The 19,633-nt window shown below is 44.4% G+C and overlaps 7 protein-coding genes across 7 annotated transcripts; 4 read left to right on the forward strand and 3 right to left on the reverse strand.

The window, feature by feature from the left end:
- Positions 1–279: 279 nt before the first annotated feature.
- PAAG_00884 (hypothetical protein) lies at positions 280–1,891 on the forward strand (the record flags this gene model as incomplete). Its single annotated transcript, XM_002796979.2, has 6 exons — positions 280–527; positions 580–908; positions 977–1,168; positions 1,249–1,367; positions 1,441–1,609; positions 1,686–1,891. 6 exons carry the CDS (start codon positions 280–282, stop codon positions 1,889–1,891), a joined length of 1,263 nt encoding a protein of 420 aa, XP_002797025.2.
- A 230-nt stretch (positions 1,892–2,121) lies between these two features.
- Positions 2,122–3,792, reverse strand: PAAG_00885 (acetylcholinesterase; the record flags this gene model as incomplete). Its single annotated transcript, XM_002796980.1, has 2 exons — positions 2,122–3,154; positions 3,206–3,792. 2 exons carry the CDS (start codon positions 3,790–3,792, stop codon positions 2,122–2,124), a joined length of 1,620 nt encoding a protein of 539 aa, XP_002797026.1.
- Positions 3,793–6,315: 2,523 nt separating this feature from the next.
- Positions 6,316–7,172, reverse strand: PAAG_00886 (orotate phosphoribosyltransferase; the record flags this gene model as incomplete). Its single annotated transcript, XM_002796981.2, has 3 exons — positions 6,316–6,796; positions 6,861–6,996; positions 7,055–7,172. The coding sequence occupies 3 exons, from the start codon at positions 7,170–7,172 to the stop codon at positions 6,316–6,318; spliced, it is 735 nt and encodes a 244-aa protein (XP_002797027.1).
- A 2,271-nt stretch (positions 7,173–9,443) lies between these two features.
- PAAG_00887 (hypothetical protein) lies at positions 9,444–10,532 on the forward strand (the record flags this gene model as incomplete). Its single annotated transcript, XM_015844171.1, has 3 exons — positions 9,444–9,480; positions 9,709–10,072; positions 10,157–10,532. 3 exons carry the CDS (start codon positions 9,444–9,446, stop codon positions 10,530–10,532), a joined length of 777 nt encoding a protein of 258 aa, XP_015700952.1.
- A 227-nt stretch (positions 10,533–10,759) lies between these two features.
- PAAG_00888 (26S proteasome non-ATPase regulatory subunit 10) lies at positions 10,760–15,334 on the reverse strand (the record flags this gene model as incomplete). The annotated part of the gene is made up of 10 exons (XM_015844172.1): positions 10,760–11,061; positions 11,115–11,217; positions 11,276–11,491; positions 11,542–11,880; positions 11,937–12,490; positions 12,547–13,931; positions 13,976–14,019; positions 14,075–14,233; positions 14,311–14,325; positions 14,381–15,334. The coding sequence occupies 10 exons, from the start codon at positions 15,332–15,334 to the stop codon at positions 10,760–10,762; spliced, it is 4,071 nt and encodes a 1,356-aa protein (XP_015700953.1).
- A 964-nt stretch (positions 15,335–16,298) lies between these two features.
- Positions 16,299–17,547, forward strand: PAAG_00889 (phosphomannomutase; the record flags this gene model as incomplete). Its single annotated transcript, XM_002796984.2, has 5 exons — positions 16,299–16,400; positions 16,565–16,627; positions 16,724–17,040; positions 17,116–17,190; positions 17,298–17,547. The coding sequence occupies 5 exons, from the start codon at positions 16,299–16,301 to the stop codon at positions 17,545–17,547; spliced, it is 807 nt and encodes a 268-aa protein (XP_002797030.1).
- An 841-nt stretch (positions 17,548–18,388) lies between these two features.
- Positions 18,389–19,478, forward strand: PAAG_00890 (hypothetical protein; the record flags this gene model as incomplete). Its single annotated transcript, XM_002796985.2, has 3 exons — positions 18,389–18,911; positions 19,008–19,341; positions 19,421–19,478. The coding sequence occupies 3 exons, from the start codon at positions 18,389–18,391 to the stop codon at positions 19,476–19,478; spliced, it is 915 nt and encodes a 304-aa protein (XP_002797031.1).
- Between the last annotated feature and the right edge of the window lie 155 nt (positions 19,479–19,633).

A 19,633-nucleotide genomic window follows, 5' to 3' on the forward strand; every position in this document is an offset into this window, starting at 1 on the left:
GAAACTTGAGTCAACTAGCAAGCAATAATAAATGCGAGAAAAGACATGAAGGAATGGATGATCGTCCATTGGTGGTAAGGCACAGTCCGGAACCTGACTTATTTTGACAGCTGGAGCAATAAGGAAGGCCTTGTGGAAATTTATGACGTTGAGCTACCAACGTCAGTGACCAATTTGAAGATATACGACAGCTGCATGCATATATTACAACCATCCTCTGTGTCCCTTACATCATCAAAGACTCCTTTTTACTTTGACTAGTTCCTCATCTTGAAGACAATGCGTCGCATAAGGCCCCAATACATAAGATCTGGAGCTCATTTCCCGCAGTTATTTCGCTCAGGTTACCAACGAATGTTATTAAACCAGCTTAGTTCTCATGCTGTCGGCGAAGAACTGAACTCCTACGGAGCAGGCGGTTTCCATCCTGTTTCACTTGGAGATACCTTTGACGCTGGCAGATACCGAATATTGAGGAAACTTGGCTATGGCCAGTACTCCACAGTCTGGCTTGCCCGCGATTTCAAGTAAGAAGTTAATTTTGTCCTTGCAGGATATACAGACTGACGAATATATCAGGAGTCAGAGGTATGTGGCGATTAAAGCGCTTAGAGCCGATTGCTACGGGGGATCTGAGCGAGATATTCTTTCTAAAATCATGGACATCTCTAAACGAAGCAAGCACACAGGCCGCTATTTCGTACTACGTGCTCTGGACCAATTCATACATACGGGTCCAAATGGGGACCATGCCTTCTTTGTGTTCGATGTCCTAGGCCATCATTTGTACCATCAATGCTCCAAATATGAAGATGGCCGACTGCCTGTGGGAGTGGTGAAAACAATTGCACGGCAGCTCTTACTTGGACTTGACTTTCTTCATAACGAATGCGACATCATCCATACCGGTATGGCTATGAATGACATATGATATTTACATGTTTCCGCAGGCTGATATTTACGTGTGCTCTGTGAGCAGATATACATCCAAAGAACATACTTGTAGCACTGGAAAACTCAGACACGGCAATTTCACGGCATCTGTTAGAAGTTCCCCCACGGACAGATACTCAGTCTGGCGCTGAATTGCCACTCCGCGAAATTATCAAGACGCCTCTTATAGCTGAAATGAAAGAACCTGTCATCAAAATAATCGACTTTGGTTTAGGTAAGCAACTGATATCTTTTCCTTCTAACCCTCTTACTTCTCGTTTCCCGCAGATTCAGATAGACTGATCTACTATCTAGCAACTTGGAGACACAAATATCTCACACATTTGATCCAATCACCAGCTCTGAGAGCACCTGAAGTGACAATAGGCGCTCCCTGGGACACTAAAGTTGATATATGGACCCTCGGATGTCTCGTTAGTATTGCATAAGCCTGCGTTATACGTACTTATTCTGCGATTACTTATGGTTCTCATTCCTTGGCAATAGATCATGGAATTTATCCAAGGAATAATTCTTTTCTCTGGGAAAGCGTCGGAGGATGGTTCCTGGACGGCGGATGACGACCGTCTAGCAAGAACAATCGAGGCCCTTGGCCCATTTCCCACTGAATTTCTCGAGAAGGGAACTCGGACAGCAGACTTCTTTTGCGAAACTGGTATATCTCTTTGAATATTTTAGGCGTAAGAATGTCGGGATGTTGGCCTCCTTGTGCTAATGCCGACGTCTTCTAGGAGATCTTCGAAGAATTCCGAATTTGAAACCTACGAGCTTTGAATCACTTATAAATGGACCAACGAAGCCCTTTTTGAAGCCAGACGACATGCCCGATTCTGAAGTTCCTATTTTCATTGATTTCCTGAAGGGGATGCTTACAATTAATCCAGATTTTCGACTTTCGGCCGCTGATCTACTGCAGCATGAATGGCTCAAGCTGTGATGCCCTGAAAACCATCATTGGGCGGGTCTCCTCTGGCTTTAATCATAATAAGTCTGATCTTCCAGGTATACTCTATTCACAGCTGGGATCGACGTGGAAGTAATTACATCAATTAGCTTCATAATAAAGGCAAGCAAAAATTATAACCAGCGTAAAATTAACCAAACCACGACGCCAAAAGCCAGCCCTTCAACCATCATTTATGTACATTCATACATATATCCTACTATTTACACGCCGCCGCTTTTTAACCTATACAGCTCTTGATACAGAGCACATCTCCTATCCACTAACTGGGAATCTATAGCACTCAAAACTTTCTTTCCTTTCTCATCCATGCTAGCTCTGGCACCATCGCCGAACACCCCTAGTTGTGGCACTTTTTGCCACGGCAGTCCATTGTTCGGGTCCTTCACAAATCTTGCCCACGCTTCCTGCATTCCATTACTGACATCTACTTGGAACTTCGTTTTCCCTGTCTGTGGATACGTGCCAAAAACAAGGTTGATCTCTGCTGTATGGTATGCTCCGCTTCCTTCAAACAGTTCTGTATTCGGAAAACTCGCATTGAAATAAAACCGCCAAGTATCGATGCCCACCACAGCACTCTCTTGTGTAATTAACGATGCTGGACATAGGATCACCAGTTCGGTGAGTATGGTAGCAAGGCGTTCGAATTCATTGGCTATTCCTGGTGTACCAAGAGGATATGCGTCCAGGATCCTTTTGATAGCTGCTTCTGGGAGATTAGGCAGGGAAGCACGGAGATATGCTTCGGTGTTGTTCTGTCCCAATACGGTAGGGCGACCTTCGTCGGCGTTGCTTCCTATGAGCACTGGTACACGTGCAATAAGTGATGCATTTTCAGCCGAGTTAAGACGGTTTGTCCGTGGTGTGTCCGCATACGTGAGGCCACCATCTGGCACCGGCCCGAATTCAAGCCGAAGTCGTTCGCTGATATCTTTAATCTTTGAGGCAGGGAAGAAGCGAAGGCATTCAAGGGCAATGTCAGAAGGGCAAGCTGTTGCTTCCGCTAACTTTTTCCACGAAGCAGCGGGGTCGCTAACGAGAAGTCGTACTGATGACTCGCCGGATTGCATGATTGCGGCGCGGAAGGGAATTGGATCTGGCGGAGCACCAACTAAGGCATCCACACTTCCTCCACCTGCACTCTCACCTACTATTGTTACTTTCTCTGGATCTCCGCCGAATGGAGCGATATTTCGATGCACCCAATCGAGGGCGAGGCGTTGATCGAGCAATCTGTTCGTCACAGTTAGACTCCTTTGCCTTTCGAGACGAATATGAACTTACCCTAAGTTCCTCTCTCCCACCGGTAGCTCTGGTGATCCGGGAAAGCCAAACACGTTGGTTCGATAGTTAACTGTCACTACCACAACACCTTGGTTTGCAGCAAAGTTCGAACCGTCATAGAGAGGCAGGGACCCGGACCCGAAGCGAAAAGAGCCTCCGTGTATCCAAAAAAGCACCGCCTTGGAGCCTTCAGATGCCGAGGCTGGAGAAAAGATGTTGAGATTTAGACAGTCTTCGCTCTCTCCGGCGGGAGGGCCGGGTGTGTTGAACCATTTGATTGACTGGTTGCGTTTTTCTTCCGGATAATTGAACTGTTGGAGACAAGCGGGCCTATATGTGGAAGCGTCATACACAGATTGCCACGGTGCAGCTGGCTGGGGCGGCTTGAAACGGACAGGAGGCTTGCCGAATGGGATACCAAGGAATTTATGAACCACCCTCCCGGACGGTGGAAGAGAGGTGGCAATCCCAGCAACAAGACCTGAACTTATGGTCACAGTGGGTTGGATGTTTATCTTCTGACTTGGGACTGAGCAGGCACCACTTGCGTACAACGCTATAGTCAAAACCAGGACAGAAAAATGCATGGTGGTGTTAGAGGTAATTGATTTTAATAGTGGGTTAGTGGACGGTCTTGTAATAACACATTTGTCCCGAGGTCTTTATATATGAACCTCAATGACCTGCCAGCTTCACTGCCGAAAAGAACATATTTCGCTGATGCCAATTGTTATATTTTCAGCTTCTCAGTTCCAGATACGCGTATGCATCCTTTGTATGTTCAGGCACATGATGTTTAATATATGTCCGCGTGGGTTTATAACCAAGTTGAGTGATTTACCCGTTGACCTATCCAGCTGCCCGTCAATGTTTTAAACAAAATGTGAACTGTTTGTAAAGCTGGAATATGAGCATCGTTTCGGATGCAACGAATAGATCTGTGCGGAAACGCCAACTACGCCTTGACAGGATATTAGGGCTAAACCTTGTGGCCTTCATAGCTGATCAACCCATCTCCATCGTCCGTGGATTCTTTAAGCATAGGTAGTTGCCAGAAGGCAAATGATGTCACCCATGAATCATTCCAGAGTTTCTGGGGGTTAACTGGTGTTTTAAATAACTCTAATGACTTTGGATACTGGGTAGATTTCCCATTCGGGTCGGTTCTTATTCTTTAGATGCCGCAGTTAGCAGCGGCATCACAGGGAACAACATCAACTGTTAAAAAAAGGGTTTCTTTCTTAACCCCCTAGCAGAATAATCACTTCAAAGGCCAGGAGAGGTATTCAGCCCTCCGTACTTCCGCTGCCATTTTGATGGCAATTTGTTGATTTTTTTCTTTCTCAACAGTAACTAGTTAACCTGAGAGAAACTACAATCAAGGCCTCCATATTTACCTAAAGCTTGACAACGTCGAGGTTCATCGTCAAGGTCGGCTGATTGGAATAACCCACCTTCTAATGTCGCACGCGAGATGTAGGCGCAACGTTGTCGGTGGCACTACGCTGCAAAATGAATGTAATGATTGTCTTGTCGTTTCCTCGTATGGGGTACTTTGGGCGAGGAGCTTCTAAAGAGGCTACATGGGCCTTCTATTTCTCTACTATTCCTTTCTTTTGATATTGAATATATTTTAAGGATAAACTATAAACTCATTATCTTTAATAGACAAAGGAGGGTGATATTCATGCTTGTATAATATCTTTGCAGATGCTATGCTGACTTGCATTGATTCAATATATGTATTACAATATAAGTAAAGCCTACATTATAACAATCTGACTGAAATATTTATTGGCGATGACATTTGAATGTAGCCAAGAAAGATTTGAATACGATTCATTTCTGACTGATTATAAAAATCATATTTATCATAAAATTGCATTTGTGAACATTATATCAATACTTTACAAAATGCACATAGAATGTTCAAGCTGTCAGAAATTAAAAAACTCTGGTTTCAAAAATAATTAAATAGATAGATATGTATAGATCATGAATCCTACTGATATGCAAATAATATCATCTTTTAGGATCCAATGAGTCAATACTCGATTGAGTCTGTAAAACTTCAATCACTTCTGCTTTTCAGACAACAAGATAAAAAGAAAATATATGACGTAGCAAGACTAGTTACTGAAGTGATGAGATGTAGTTTAAGAGGTTCTCACATTTCGCGACAACCGTCTTTAGGGTATGGCATTCCTTTCCCGCAAAGAATTTTTGGTTGCAGATATGGTCGCACATTTTCTGAATATCCCATGTGCTTGATCTTGTGAGGATAGTATTGGAACATACTATTTAATGATTCACTAATGTTCCTTTGTATTGCGCCAGCGTGGCCGAACTCGGGATTTCGTAGTTTTAAAACCATACCCAATATCATCGCATCCCCTCTTGGTGAAAAGTTCTTGTAGGAAATGGGAGACGATTTCTCTCACTGCTCCCACGGAAAGCACTGGGCTTCTTCGTCCAATTATTTTGTGGATCTACTCTTCCCCGAATAGCTAGGTATGTTGCAATTAGCTGGATGCTATTGTCCAGTTCGGACTAGTTTGGTGACCCCGAAGCGAATGGTAGCACAATTTTCTCAGAGATGACAATAATGACCTCAGCCGTGCCCCCAGCAGCTGCAGCACGGTAACCTCGAAAAGAAAGTTAATCGGGGTTGGCCGGAGCAATGTCTAACTGCTGGCCAGAGCAACGGTTGATGCGGTAGTGCCGTAAGAGCGCCTTGTTGTTCATCCATCTGTTTCAAGTTCTAAGAGCGCAATGACAAGCGCCAATACTGAGAATCCTGCTGACCTCTTGTAGTGGATTAGTGTAATTGTCGTGGGTAAAATGAAATCTGGCTCATCGGCTGTCTCTCCAATATGTTTCTCATTGCGAGGCTCTGGTTGTTGTTCTGTTGATATCTAGAGATGTGCTGCATTGCATCGATCTTACATCGATATAAACCAAAATGCTGCACTACCGTTGACGTTTAATTTCCTGGAAGTCTTCTTATCGGGAATTTATCTGGAGAGGAGCAAATGCTCGAAACAATATAAAATCAGCAGTATCAGTGCCATAATATCAGTGAGCCATTGGGGCCAAATTCGGAACAGCCCTCAGTCACTAGCTCGATATCTCCTTCTATATTCCTCCAGTTTCTCCATGTCCTCTTTTTTCCCCTGGGCCTCCACTAAAGTGATTAGATCCTGCAGCGTGACGATACTTGCTGTTGGGATGCCAAATTCTTGTTTAAGTTGGCCCATAGCACTCATCCTGGGTTCCTCATCATCTTCCCCATCTTTTGATCCCGGCATTTTCTCTTGTCGGTTGAGGGCAACTACAAAACCCACTACCTTTCCACCTTCCATGTCTACCAGCCTTAAAGTTTCTCGCATTGCAGTGCCAGCCGTGATCACATCATCAATAACAAGGACATTTTTCCCCTTTAGCGGGGCACCCACGATATTTCCCCCTTCTCCATGGTCTTTGACTTCTTTCCGATTGAAGCTGTAGGAGACGGACGACCAAGTGTCAGGGTCAATGCGGTTTAGTTCAAGGAGAGTTGAGCATGCAAAGGGGATCCCCTTGTAAGCAGGGCTTGGAAATATTTCCAGTTAGTGACATTATGTCATTCGATCTCGAGCAGGAATCATGCGCTTACCCGAAGATTACATCGGGTTTCGGAATCGAAGGGTTGGAGGAGAGGAAAGAGATGATGGTTTTGGCATAAGCCGTAGAGATTGCGGAAAGGAGTGACGAGGTATGGAATAGACCGGCATTGAAGAAGTAAGGCGATTCTGGAATCATATGGTCAATAACAATGGAGTAGGGGATGTTAGAAAGGCATGTAAGTACTTCGACCAGATTTCAATGTGAAATCTCCAAAGTTCAAGACATCAGCAGAGAGACAGGATTCCAGGAAGGCAGTTTTGTAGACAGGAAGCGGAGTGTTTGCCAGCTGTGTGGAGGTCATTGTTGTAACGACTGCAGCTGCGTCCTTCGCAAGATCGAGACGTTATAGCCAGTGTTGGAGAAATTGTGTTAGTGAGCGATCGAGGGGGCGCGGGAGGAAAAGATTTAGTTAGGATGGTTAAAACTAGTTACCTAACGTAATCAACCACCTATTCGGCCACTTCCGCCACCATCATACACTTTTACAGCTGGATTTCACAACAACTCTATAGAATATTAAGCTAAATACATTATGGACTATTCCCAGCATGATGTGGGCATGTACAAATAGTATTGTCCTATAGTACCACAGTCACTACACTGAAGTGCGGCACTCTTTCATGGCTGCTCCTCAGGTTGTTCAATAACCTCCCCTTCCAACCCTTTGCCCCTTTGTATGTGATTCATCCCTTCTTCAATGGTCAGGCCCTCTCCCTGGCTTATATATGTACCACACCTCTTTCACTTTTGCTTTCATTCTGCATTTGCAGTCTCCAGTTCCTTGTTTTCCCTTATCAGAATGGCAGCACTTTGCACGGCCATCTGGCATCCCTTGACCAGCAGATTCAAGGCTTGATTAATTGAGCTGAGTGAAATCTGTGTGGAGTGCTTGAGATATCTTTTGATTTCCTCAGTCTGCTGCTTCAACTCTCGTACGGTATGTGATGTGGCAGGGGCCCAGGAGGCTTGAGAACTATGAGAGGTTCCAGGAGGTGATGGGGTATGTATCTGAGTGTTGAGGCAGGAGAGAACTTGATCTAGATTGTATGGAACCAGTCCAGTAGCTTTAAAACCACTCTGGACATTCTTTCACTCAAGTCTGCTATACAGAGAGAAGGATACATAGTTAAAAAAATTTATTCTTGTCAATGTGATTGATATCAAATCTCATTCTCTTCTCAATCTCATGTCACTTGCTTCAAGGGAGAGAAACAGCCCACATCCAATGACTGTAGAAGATGAGAGGAATGAGATGGTATATAAAGAGGAATAATCATATTCTCAGTGCAAAACTGATCAAACTCAGGCTCATTATGACTGTGATGTCCATCCAGTCAAGAGTTGATATCAGCTAATTGTACAAGCTTGAGTATGCTTATTGAATATCTCTTTAAGCCAGATCAATCCCGGCTTCTTAGTTGCCCATTCATTCTCACTGACTTCAATCCTCCAGTCATGTGGCAGCCCATTTTCATATCAGGAAGTTTGATGAAGCTTCCCTTAAGAATGATCATTGAAGATAATGCCCAGCCAGTTGCACTGACTCACTCAACAATAGTGACTCATTCTGTATTCCCAGACTGTATAAGTTTTGGACGAAGGGTTTTCTCTCACCTAGTAATCGCCTCAGCTGTCTCAATAACTCTCATCTCAAACTCAGTCTCATCAAAGTTGTATATGTTCTCCTGTGTGATCTTATACTTCCGGATAGTATTTTGTACAAGCTCAAATAATTCTTGAATAACCTTGGGATCTCCATACAGGGCTCATTGATGATCATATAATTGAGAGAATCAGGATTTCAACTCAAGGCTAGCAGTTGATAAATCAATTAACTCAGTTAATGCCAACAGTTGATGAAGTTGCAGACCTGTCTTAGTTGGAGAGAAGAAGATTAACTGTTTCTCATACAGTGACTCAGCCCAGGGGGCTCTCATTCATCTATAGATGATATCCACTGGACAAGGACTGATTCCTCTGTAGAGGCCAGTTTTTGATTGCTGAACTGAGAATCTTTTTGAGTCATACAATCATTCAATATCATACATTCAAGCAGCAGCTCGGACACTTGAAACTTGATCATTTTCTAAAGCTTTAATAGCCAAAAGAATTCTGCCCTCTTGATAGGAAGCTTTATCCACTTTGATGGTTGGCATTTTAGCTGATTGGACTTTTGGACGCGTCGCATAGGCCGGTCAGATAGTTATGTGTTCCGACATAGTTAAGCAGCTCTGATAAGATGATTTCTTGGGACTGCAAAAAAGTGCCCATCCTAATCCTCAGTAAGCAACAACGCCAAAATAGTGGTCTGATTGGCTCATATCAGCAGAGGTGCATCGGAGGGGTGATGGATCGGTTGGAGCTGAGTGAACCAAACCGTCCAGTGGAATCACCATTAACGACTCCGCACTTGGAAAAAGAAAATATAGATCGATCCAAATTCGTTGGATCCTCGAATGAGGGTGCTCTCCATCTGTTCTTCATCCTTTCACAACCAGGGCAGAGAATAAGTTATCCAGATAGCCGGTTGTCTGTTTGAATTATTCATTTGAATGTCCAGATTTTGTGCAACATGGCGAAACTTGGACTTTCAAAAGGCTTGGTGCGATGTTGGTAATCCCTATTTCCCCCCTCCAATACCGGGAATTTCGGAGTTAGTTGCTAACAGGTTGAACTTCATGTTAGATATCCCTCTAATTGGGTATCATCATGTTTTGATGATATTTCTTCTTATCCCAATCATATTTTTATGTAAGAGTTTCGCCTCCTCCGTTCTCATCCTGCCTGGCACAGCGCATTAGAAGGGATGTTTAATATTTTTGTCTGTTGTATTACAGCAATTCTTGTTGCCGGATGTTCAAATTCTGCTCTCGCCAATGTATATTTAATATCGCTATCATACACCGGCAATATAACCTCGTCGCCCCTACAGAATGCCAACCCAGCCAGACTCAATCCAAGTATGCCAGCAATACTTGCGAATTTGTCTTCTGGGATTAACAGGAATGCGACTTCATTGGAAATACGTACCGGATACTTGGGTCATTGCATGAAGCAAAACTCAGGGCTCTGGATCTGTGCTCGGAATGCGGAAGCTCTTGCAAATGCCATCAGAGATCAAAAAGCATCAGATGCTGACCCCCTGAATCTGCTTTACATGTCCAAGGCGTTCAAGGACCAAATGGTTTTTAGTGGGTTGATGTAGGCACTATCCCTAGCATTTCGGAGAATAATTGGTGCTGTTCTTTTATCCTTCCGTCGGAGAATCTGCTAATTAGTCACTAGATTTGCATCGATTCCGTTTGTATTTATTTGCTTCCTACTTCTCTCCACATTTCCTGGCTGGCACGAGAAATTATATTCGAGCGGCAGCGAGCAGGAAGTCAGACCATTTCCGTCAAGGCTAGTGTCTCAGCTTGCTACGGTCCTTGTGGGCCTTGCCTCGCTTCTAATATTTGTATCAGTGTTTTGGCAGCATATATCGAGCGCTGCGGGCGTAACAATGGGTGAAGAGCTCAATTATGGAGCAGTTGACGGTCACATTGGAGTTGTCTCTATGGTTTTGGGATGGGGTGGAGTTATTGGAACTGCTCTTGTCTTTTTAGGCCTAATTATTATGCTCATGAGTATCTCAATTGTATCCAAACTCATAGATTTGTGATATTCCGGGGGTGTGTCCTTGCTTCGTTCTAGTTTCCTGCCTTCCTTTCTTCCTTTCCTTTATTTATTTTTCATATCCCTTGATTTGGGCATAGAAAATTCTACGGAAACTTTGGGTGCTCTCGTGGTGTTTTCAGTTCGAACGATTTTGAGCCAGCTGAGTCAGTCTATGAGGTGCTTTAGCAATTAAGGGACAGGCAAAGTTCGTACGTAAATTAAATTCATGATTTACCACGAGGATGGTGAATAGCTGTCCCTAGTTGTTCCAAACGCCTTTTTGTTAAATAGCCGGTATATACCGCGAACTGCAAAGCAAATGAGAGCCAGCAGAACGATAAAGACAGTTACAGCAACTTTCATTCCCGGAGCAGTACCTCTTGTCCAAATCACAGAAAGAAGAATCACCATCAGGACAATAATAGAAACGCCCGTCGCAGTTGGTTTGCCATAAGCCTTCAAAAACCTCGCAATCCGATCTTGGTTCAACGCAATAAGAATGAAGGGAATAGATATCGCTCCGGAGATGCTAACTATTAAAAATGTTAGATCCAGGGGCGAATATAAAATGAATGTCGTTGCTTACACATATATCTTAACACGTAATCCATTGGCAGCTTGCCTCCTGTGTTCCATGGAAACGCATCGAGATTAATAGCAAAGAACGCAGCCATAAACGATAATGGAAGCTATATTTAAGGCATATCAATTTCCAGATACATCCAGAGAAACGAACAGGGATCTCACAAATATAATAGTCACCACTGTGAAAACCAGCACAGTCCTTCCTTGACGTATGCTTTCATCTGCTTGCTTGCGGGCGAGGTTAGCATTCTCCAGTCCCCTTTCGGTAAGCTCAGTGGTTGCTTTAGCTTGATCTGAAGCAGTTTCTGCCTGTTTACGTGCGGAGAGGGCCTCCGAGACGTTGTTTTGTTTTTGTTTCAAGTCAAGAAGGTTATAGAGCTGCGAAATGTTAGCATGGGGACGAATTTTGCGGGCTTCTATTCACTTACTGCTTTGTATGTCTGATTCGCGAGTTTCTGCATCTTCTCCACTCGGTATAAATGGTTCTCAAGCACTGGATATCGAATTGACGAGGAGTTTTCATCATTGATACTTCCATTTTTGATTTTCTTGTGTTCCGCAAAAAGCTTGGAAAAGTCTTCTGCAGGTTTTGCTTGATCACTTAAGATCATGTGCAAAATTCCAAGTTCGTCGATGATATCCTTGACTTCAACTAACAGTTTTGTTTCATTACTGATGGAGAAAACTTCTGAGCTAGCAATTGAACCAGAGCTTGTTTTGGCGAGTCTAGTTGCAAATGCCTCAAAACATTGGGTTTCTTTATCAATCTGTTTTATACAGTCAGTACCGCCCCGCGTTTGTTAAAGATGAGCAAGAAACTGACCACAGCACCAATGGAACGTTCGAAAAAGTCAAAAAACTGATACTCATCTGGAACTCGATATTGATCAAATAAACCTATACAAAATTCCGTGATCAAATGCGCTAAGTCGTGCGCTGACGTAAGTGGATCTCGCGTCTTGAGTCCGATATGACTAAGTATCATCTGGTGGACGTTCAAAGGGTCTCGTTTGAGTAATGCTAAACGTCTTCTTTCGATAGTGGAAGACCGACTGCTGCCGCTACCCGCATATCGATACCACGGTTCCTCGATAACTAAGGATTCCCTCCATTTTTGTGTTCTAATTTGAGAATCCTTCCGGATATTCCCCGCTTTTGCCTTTTTACCTGCCATCCATCCCAGCACACGACCCGATTCATTTTTGCTTTTATCCTTCCATTTACCGTGGCTGAAAGGTTCGTGGGAGGCGACCGGAGCCGGGGGAGGAGGTTCAGGACCTTTAAGGTCAACTGGAGGGACAGTTTCTTCTTCAATTATAGGTGGTTGTTGAGCAGACCAGACGTCCCATCGTTGGGGAAAGCAGCTAATAACAGTGTCTGGGATCCAATCAGTATATCCCCACAAGGATCGATTCCAATTGGCAATACATTACCATCATTGAGTATCCAGAGCCACAATTGATCTACCATAAAGATTTTAGGCTCTGGTGAATTCCTCTCCGTGTATCGGAAGACAACTTGACTACTGTCCCTCGCGGCAGTGGTTGAGAGATGGGTGTAGAAGTATTGGTCAAGAGTTCTTCTGAGTTGGAGAGGGGAGTCTGTAGGGTTCGAGGGTAATAAGTATCCTTTCACGAGATGCTCGTCGAAGGGTATCCGCCGTTTTGCGGGCTCAGGTTTTGTATCCTGTTTCACGGTCGTATTTGCTGCCCCTCCACGAGGTTCGGCTGCTGTGGAACCTTCTTCGATTATATCGACCATATTTCCTCGATTTGTGTCACTTGTGTTAATTCTAGAGGCCATTCGGATTTGTTCGATTCTCTGACCATCAGCCCTCCGAGGAATTCTGCCATGGTTTGCGCTGGAGTTTGTAGCGGTCGGTGTATCTAAGGTGTCTTTTGCTTTTCCCCAATGGACTTTATGTGTCGGGATATCCTGTGATTTCTGAGCCATCGAGTTTGTGCTTTCTGCTAAGGAGTTATCTGTGTTCCTCCTTCTAACAGTGGGGTGTGATGAAAGCAAGTTTTCCGAGTTTACGGAATTTCCGGTGTCTCTTCTTACGCTGATCGTTGGAATATGTACGTTTTCCGTATCTAGAGAGCTCCCAGTGTTCATTCTTGGGATATCAATGAGTGGAGGCTGTAAAATTTCTGTGTTAACCGAGTGTTCAGTATCCCTTCCAACTACGCCGACGTTTGTAAGTGGTGGATTCTCCGTCTTATTCTCCTTTAATTTGAATCCAGGTTTTGGTACCTCTTTCGGCAGTATCCTTCCGCTAGGTTCGCCACTTTTGTCGACAGCGATAGTTTGAGGCTCCTTTTTCTCCTCCTGGCTTGTTTGAGTTGGCTTATTTGCGCCATCGTCGGTGTCCTTTTTCTCATCCTGGATGCTTGTAGTAGCTCTTCCTTGCTCTAGGTCTTCCTGATGGCCTGGTGACAATCGTAACATCTTCGCAACTTGACTTGATCTTTGCCGAACTTTATCACCGAAGTTACGGAAAGAAGACAGGAGAGCCCCGCCTCCGTGTAGAATATGTCGAAAGCGCGAGGACTCTTCGACATCCCCTGACATGGAGTTGGATTCGCTGGAAACGGAATCAACCGATTCGGAATCGACCGGCTTAGTTTCATCTTTTCGTCGTGGAGAGCGGGTCACCCGTGGCTTATATCTTTTCTTGGGGGCGTGAGATGGTGCTTTTATCAGCTGAAGCTGACTACCATGCAGAGCTCGTTCTTTTTCGTCTTTAAGAAAATCGGCCATTCGTTTATAACCGTTATGGGTTTCAAAATGGAGAAACGGAATATGCAAAACGGTTAACCTATGAATTGAAATACCGTATCAATCATCCGACTTACAAATAACATGATTTGTTCTGCTTTGTCATTGCCTAAAGAGGAGCCCAGAGACTGTTGTCCACACATTAGCAACGAGAGAGACGTTTTATGGGCGGAAATGATGTACTTTGACAGTTCGACAAAGGGGCCTCATGTAAGAGGAGTGAGTTGCGGTAGCCCGATATTGCTGACCGATGGAATTGGTTAATGCGAGTTTCGATTTTGACTCTTCGCTCAATATTACAGCCTCTGGATCTCGTTCACCGAAATGTCGGCTTACTAGAATCTATTGGATATTAGTGCCTCATTTCATTTGTTTAATTTTCATTTTATTTTGGGGTATTATGAGGACGAAATTCATACCTCCACCCATTCCATCTAAAATGAAGTTAGGTCACAGCCTTGTTGCACTCATTTGGGGGGACTAACTCACATTATTTGCGGGCAGGTGATACCACCTAAAACTGCGTTGCCTATCCATCCTCTTCTCCTTTGCAGAATTCATTATAGCTTCTGCTCCTTTTCCATAGAGCATGTCGTACACTGACATTGTCTTCTCAATTCGCTGCTCAGTTCCTTCAACAAAGAAATCAATAACGGTGCCTTCAAATCCCCGACAACAACTTAATTTATCGATCTGATCATCCGGAAGGACTGGCGCCGTGTATTGAATCTGCGGTTTGGCCTTCCGATTTTCAACTGACGGACCTTGCAGTACGCGGTCCGATCGAAGCAATTCCATCATGGGGGAACCTTCGATCGCCAAGTCCTCCACCGTTTGGCCATTGTCATCTCGTAGATACTTATTAGCACCATTCTCGAGCAAGAACTCCACGATATCCAAATGGCCATGGATAACAGCGTTGAACAATGGAGTAGATCTATATGGAGTCAATGTGTCGATATCCGCTCTGTTTTCGAGAAGTACCTTCGCAACATCCGCGTGCCCATTAAGAAGTGCTTGATAAAATGCCGTATATTCCGTTTCCTCATTAAAAGACTCCACATCGGCATTGAATCGTAGTAAAAGCTTGACCAATGTTAGATTCCCTAACTCAGCGGCTATATGTAGCGGTTTGCTTCCGTTGTAGTCTGCAGTTTCGGTGTTAGAGCCGGCTTTGAGCAGGAGTTCTACCAGCAGCTCATAATCATTAATCACCGCTAGGTGAAGAGCTGTACGTCCATTGTCGTCTTTGGCTCTCAGATCAACGCCTTTGTCAAGCAGGAGCCGCAGCTCGTCTTCGTTTCCTTCGCTCGCGACCTCAAGAACTCGCAGACTCTGTGAGTCAAAGTGGGGTTGTGCCTCATCCTGAGGATAAGGATTGGTTGTAGGATCTAGATCGGCATCTTCGTGCTCATTGCCCAAAGGTTCACGGTCGCCATCCATTTTGAAAGTCAGTTATTTGAGGGATTTCATTTTCAGAAGGAAGAAAGAATTTCGACGTTCTTCTGTATGAGGTGGAGCTTCATTTTGGGACTATATCAAGTTAAAATCTATCCGGCAGATGGTTCATGCTAATGATCCTGGCAGGAGGATCAGGCTATCTCCGTTCTTCTATGGCTTGCTGTAAAGTAACCAGAGGTCCAGAGACCCACATCCCCATTGGCCTATGCTTGAATTCTCAACACTTTGATAGAGGGGAATATTAATAGCTGGCAGCTGCTGATTTGATGAGATCCAAAAATCTGCACCCACCCTTGGCGAATTTTCGAAATATATAACGGACATTATGATCGCCCCGAATTCTTTGCACATCATTTCACAAAGCATAAAAAGGCAGCCATGGCAGCATGGCGGACCCTTCATGATTATATATTGCTCATTTATTTTAGAAGTATTTAATAAGTGTTTTTTGCGTAAAGCGTGGGAAGACTTGTGGTTGAAGGAGCACCGAAATAGCCTTATTTATGGGTAACTATCTACGAGTATACCTAAGTATTTAGGGAGTGAAGGCAAGGTGGAAACCTGAGGGCATATTGATCACCAATAGTTACTGTAAAGTTATTCTTGGAAGTTCGAATGAGGGAATTTATTAGGAAACAAAGAGCTTAATTTCTATGCCACAGAGAGCAATCTCAACAAGAGTAAGATTCATCAAGTTGTACCAAGTGTACGGAGTATTAGTTAAATAAGGGGTTAAATTGGGGCCATCCAACCAGCGGCCGCCTTGGTCTCTCCACCGAAATGTGTCAGCGCTTCACCGCGATTTATTAAGTTGTCCAACTCATCTCCAACATAGTCGACCATAACAATAATTTCTTACCTGCCATGATTCTCTGTTTGAAACTATCCCCATATTAACTGATTATCCGAACTATCTGAAGGAAAAGAGGAGGGTCTATATAGCACAATGGCCGAAGCAGCAGGAGTTTACCCACCGCTCGAGGCCAGGCCGCTCAAAGGCACCATCTGCCTGTTTGATGTCGATAAGACTCTAACACCAGCCAGAGGAGTGCGTGGCATATTCTTCCCTTATTGTTCTCCTTTTTTTTTTTTTTTTTTTTTTTTTTTTTTTTTTTTTTTCATTTTCTCTTTTTGGCTCCAGTTGTTCGGTTTCCATGAAACAGAAACCTTTGCATTTTGGAAACGAATGCTTACACTACTTGTTTTGTGTAGACTGTCGCCCCCGAGATGCTGCAGCTGCTCTCGCAATTAAGGCATAAATGCGCCATTGGATTCGTGAGTTACGCCTCATCCCCATGTTCTTGGGTTATCCGGAAGCAATTACTTTCCGCATTAGTGACCCAATATCCTAAACGCACGAAAATTCTCTAGGTCGGCGGATCCAATCTAGCCAAACAACAAGAACAGTTAGGCACCCAAACAACTGATGTTACTACGCTCTTCGACTTCTGCTTCGCGGAAAATGGCCTTACAGCGTATCGACTTGGGAATCCCATGTCATCCAACAGCTTCATCAAGTGGCTAGGCGAAGAGAAGTACCAGAACCTCATTGATTATTGCTTGCGGTACATTTCTAGCGTGAAGCTTCCGAGGAAGAGAGGGACCTTTGTGGAATACAGAAATGGAATGGTCAATATTAGTCCTGTGGGGAGAAGCGCAAGCGTGGAAGAGAGGAACGAATTTGAGGAGTATGTTGTCTCCTTTGCTGTGACCCAGATGCTGGCTTCACGTGGTGTTCCTGAGATATTAATCCACCGAAATAGGTTTGATAAGGTACACAACATCCGGAAGAACCTCGTTGAGGCTCTGAGGAAAGAATTCGCCGACTATGGCCTCACGTAAGTTCTCACTTTAACTCATCGCACACGACTCCTTCATTACGAGACTTTAAGGGACTCCATTTGAATCCCATTGACTTACTTCGTTAACACGTGCTTCCACACAGCTTCTCCATTGGCGGGCAAATCTCCTTCGACGTCTTCCCTACCGGTTGGGATAAAACTTACTGTCTACAACACGTTGAGGCGGAGAAAAATATTAGCGGTGTCGATTACACCACCATCCATTTTTTCGGTGACAAATGCTTCAAAGGAGGAAACGATCATGAAATTTACGAGGATTCCCGGACGATTGGCCATGAGGTTACAGGTCCGGATGATACAATGAGACAATTGAAGGAACTATTCAATCTGTGAATTGATACGGGTTGAGGGCAGGGAGAAAGGGTTCCAAGCAGCGAAGGAACAGTCCCACGCAGACGCCGGATTTCTGCTACAACGTATTGGTGATGATTTAGTGAATGGCATTCGGATTTTCTTTCAAACTTTTTTGATGTGGTGTTTGTTGAGATGGGAAGCATTATCTATGCCCTGGTAATTGTGGCTGGGACTTTTTGCATCTTGAAGCGCTAGCGGATACCACAAAAGCTGACATTTCAATAACGATGGAGAGATGTTCCGTATAGACGGGATCGTTAATATAACAGGCAATAATTGTCTTGAATACCCTCCCACTTCAACATCCTAATGAACTGCTAAAACAAGCGCTCAGTTTTTCCTCGATCACCAATCAGGAGCGTTCAGAATAGCATTTATCGAAGTTTAACAATCCTCAATGGGGGAATTCTTATCCAAATTGATATCAAGGCTGGTGAAGAGTATAACTATGGGCTGGGTATCATATCCAGATACCATTGACCTATTAAAAACACTTGTCCTCATAATTTGGCGCTTCTCAGCAGATAAGGTTGGTGGGGATGGTAGATCTCGTATTGGAAGGATACACGGTACGCGGAATCATGCATTGGGCGGCAGGTTCACCTACGCGCTTATCACATGATATCCCGAAATCTCGGCTTTCACAGGCTCCGATATTCAACAAATCGACAAACTTTCAACATCTTCGCTGTTCTGGGATCTCCATTTTGGTTGTTACCACGACTCCGGCCTCTTTTATCATGAATACGGCTCTTGGTAGTGGCCGTAGCTAATACGTACAACCCTATCCGACTCCATTCTATCATCTACCCGGACCTCCATGGCGAACTCGAAGCAGGTTATCAATCTCCCTCGCTTCCCTGCCCAACCCATAACCTGGAATGCGTCATCTTCCATCACCAATTCGCTCTTGGTGACAGCCAGACCCACTGCTGGACTGTCTCTGCATCTATATGCTTCAAAACAGCCACCACAAGCAGTTTCCAACCGATCCCTACCCACCTCTCTGGCATATCCCCTATACAGCCCCCCATCGTTACTCTCGAGATCCTACTTTACGTCCGCGACCAAGCCACTCCCCTCAACCACCACTCTCCATGACACCTCCTCCTCTCCAATTAGGCATGATGGCGTATGCGTCGCAATATTCAAGCCCGCCCGCCGCGCCTTTCACAACACTCCAGCCAACCAGAGAGATCACCATTTCGATACACTCAAGATTGTCCAGCGACTCAAGCGCGAAGGGTTTAGCGAGGAGCAGGCAGTAGCTTTAATGAAAGTTCTGAATGATGTGATAGAAGAGTCGATTCAAAATTTGAAGCGAACTATGGTTCTAAGAGAGGGTACGGTTTCCCCCCCTTTTCCCGTTCTACAACTACCGACCTCTATGCCCCTGTAACAGCCCATGATTCTAACCTTTCTACTCGTTTTCAAAACAGATTCCGAACGTTTGACATATACTCAAAAGGTTGACTTTGCTAAACTTCGTTCCGAACTCTTAAATTCCGACTCAACTGAAGCTCAACTAACCCGCGCATCCCACGATCGAATTGCGGGCGATATCCAGAAGCTAAACTCCCGCCTCCGCGACGAAATAGGGCGTACACAGGCGTCCGTGAGACTAGATTTGAACCTGGAAAAGGGCCGGATTCGAGAAGAGGCAAACGGGCAGGAGATGAGAATCAAGGAGACAGAAACCAGAATTGAGCAGGAAGTTGCTGGGCTAAGGGAGAGAGTTGAAGCCGTGAAGTTTTCGACTTTGCAATGGCTAATGTATTATCACCCAACCCGCATTTGTTTGATCCTGCTTTCTCACGGTTCCTTACTAATTATGAAAATTTTGTTTGTACAGGGGTGTCTGCACGGGTACCGCTGCCCTCATTTTGGGTGCTTGGCGCCTATTAATGTGATGGAGACCTTCGATCTTCCAGATCAAAGATGGGAAACACATCCCAAATTTTAACTTCTAAGAATAATAGGAGTGACGAGGTCTCAAGAATCCCAGCTTGAAAGATGGAGGAATGGAGATACCATTTCTCACAACAATCTTGGAACATCAGCATTA

This window comes from Paracoccidioides lutzii (assembly GCF_000150705.2).
Source record: "Paracoccidioides lutzii Pb01 unplaced genomic scaffold supercont2.2, whole genome shotgun sequence".
Classification (NCBI taxonomy): domain Eukaryota; kingdom Fungi; phylum Ascomycota; class Eurotiomycetes; order Onygenales; family Ajellomycetaceae; genus Paracoccidioides; species Paracoccidioides lutzii.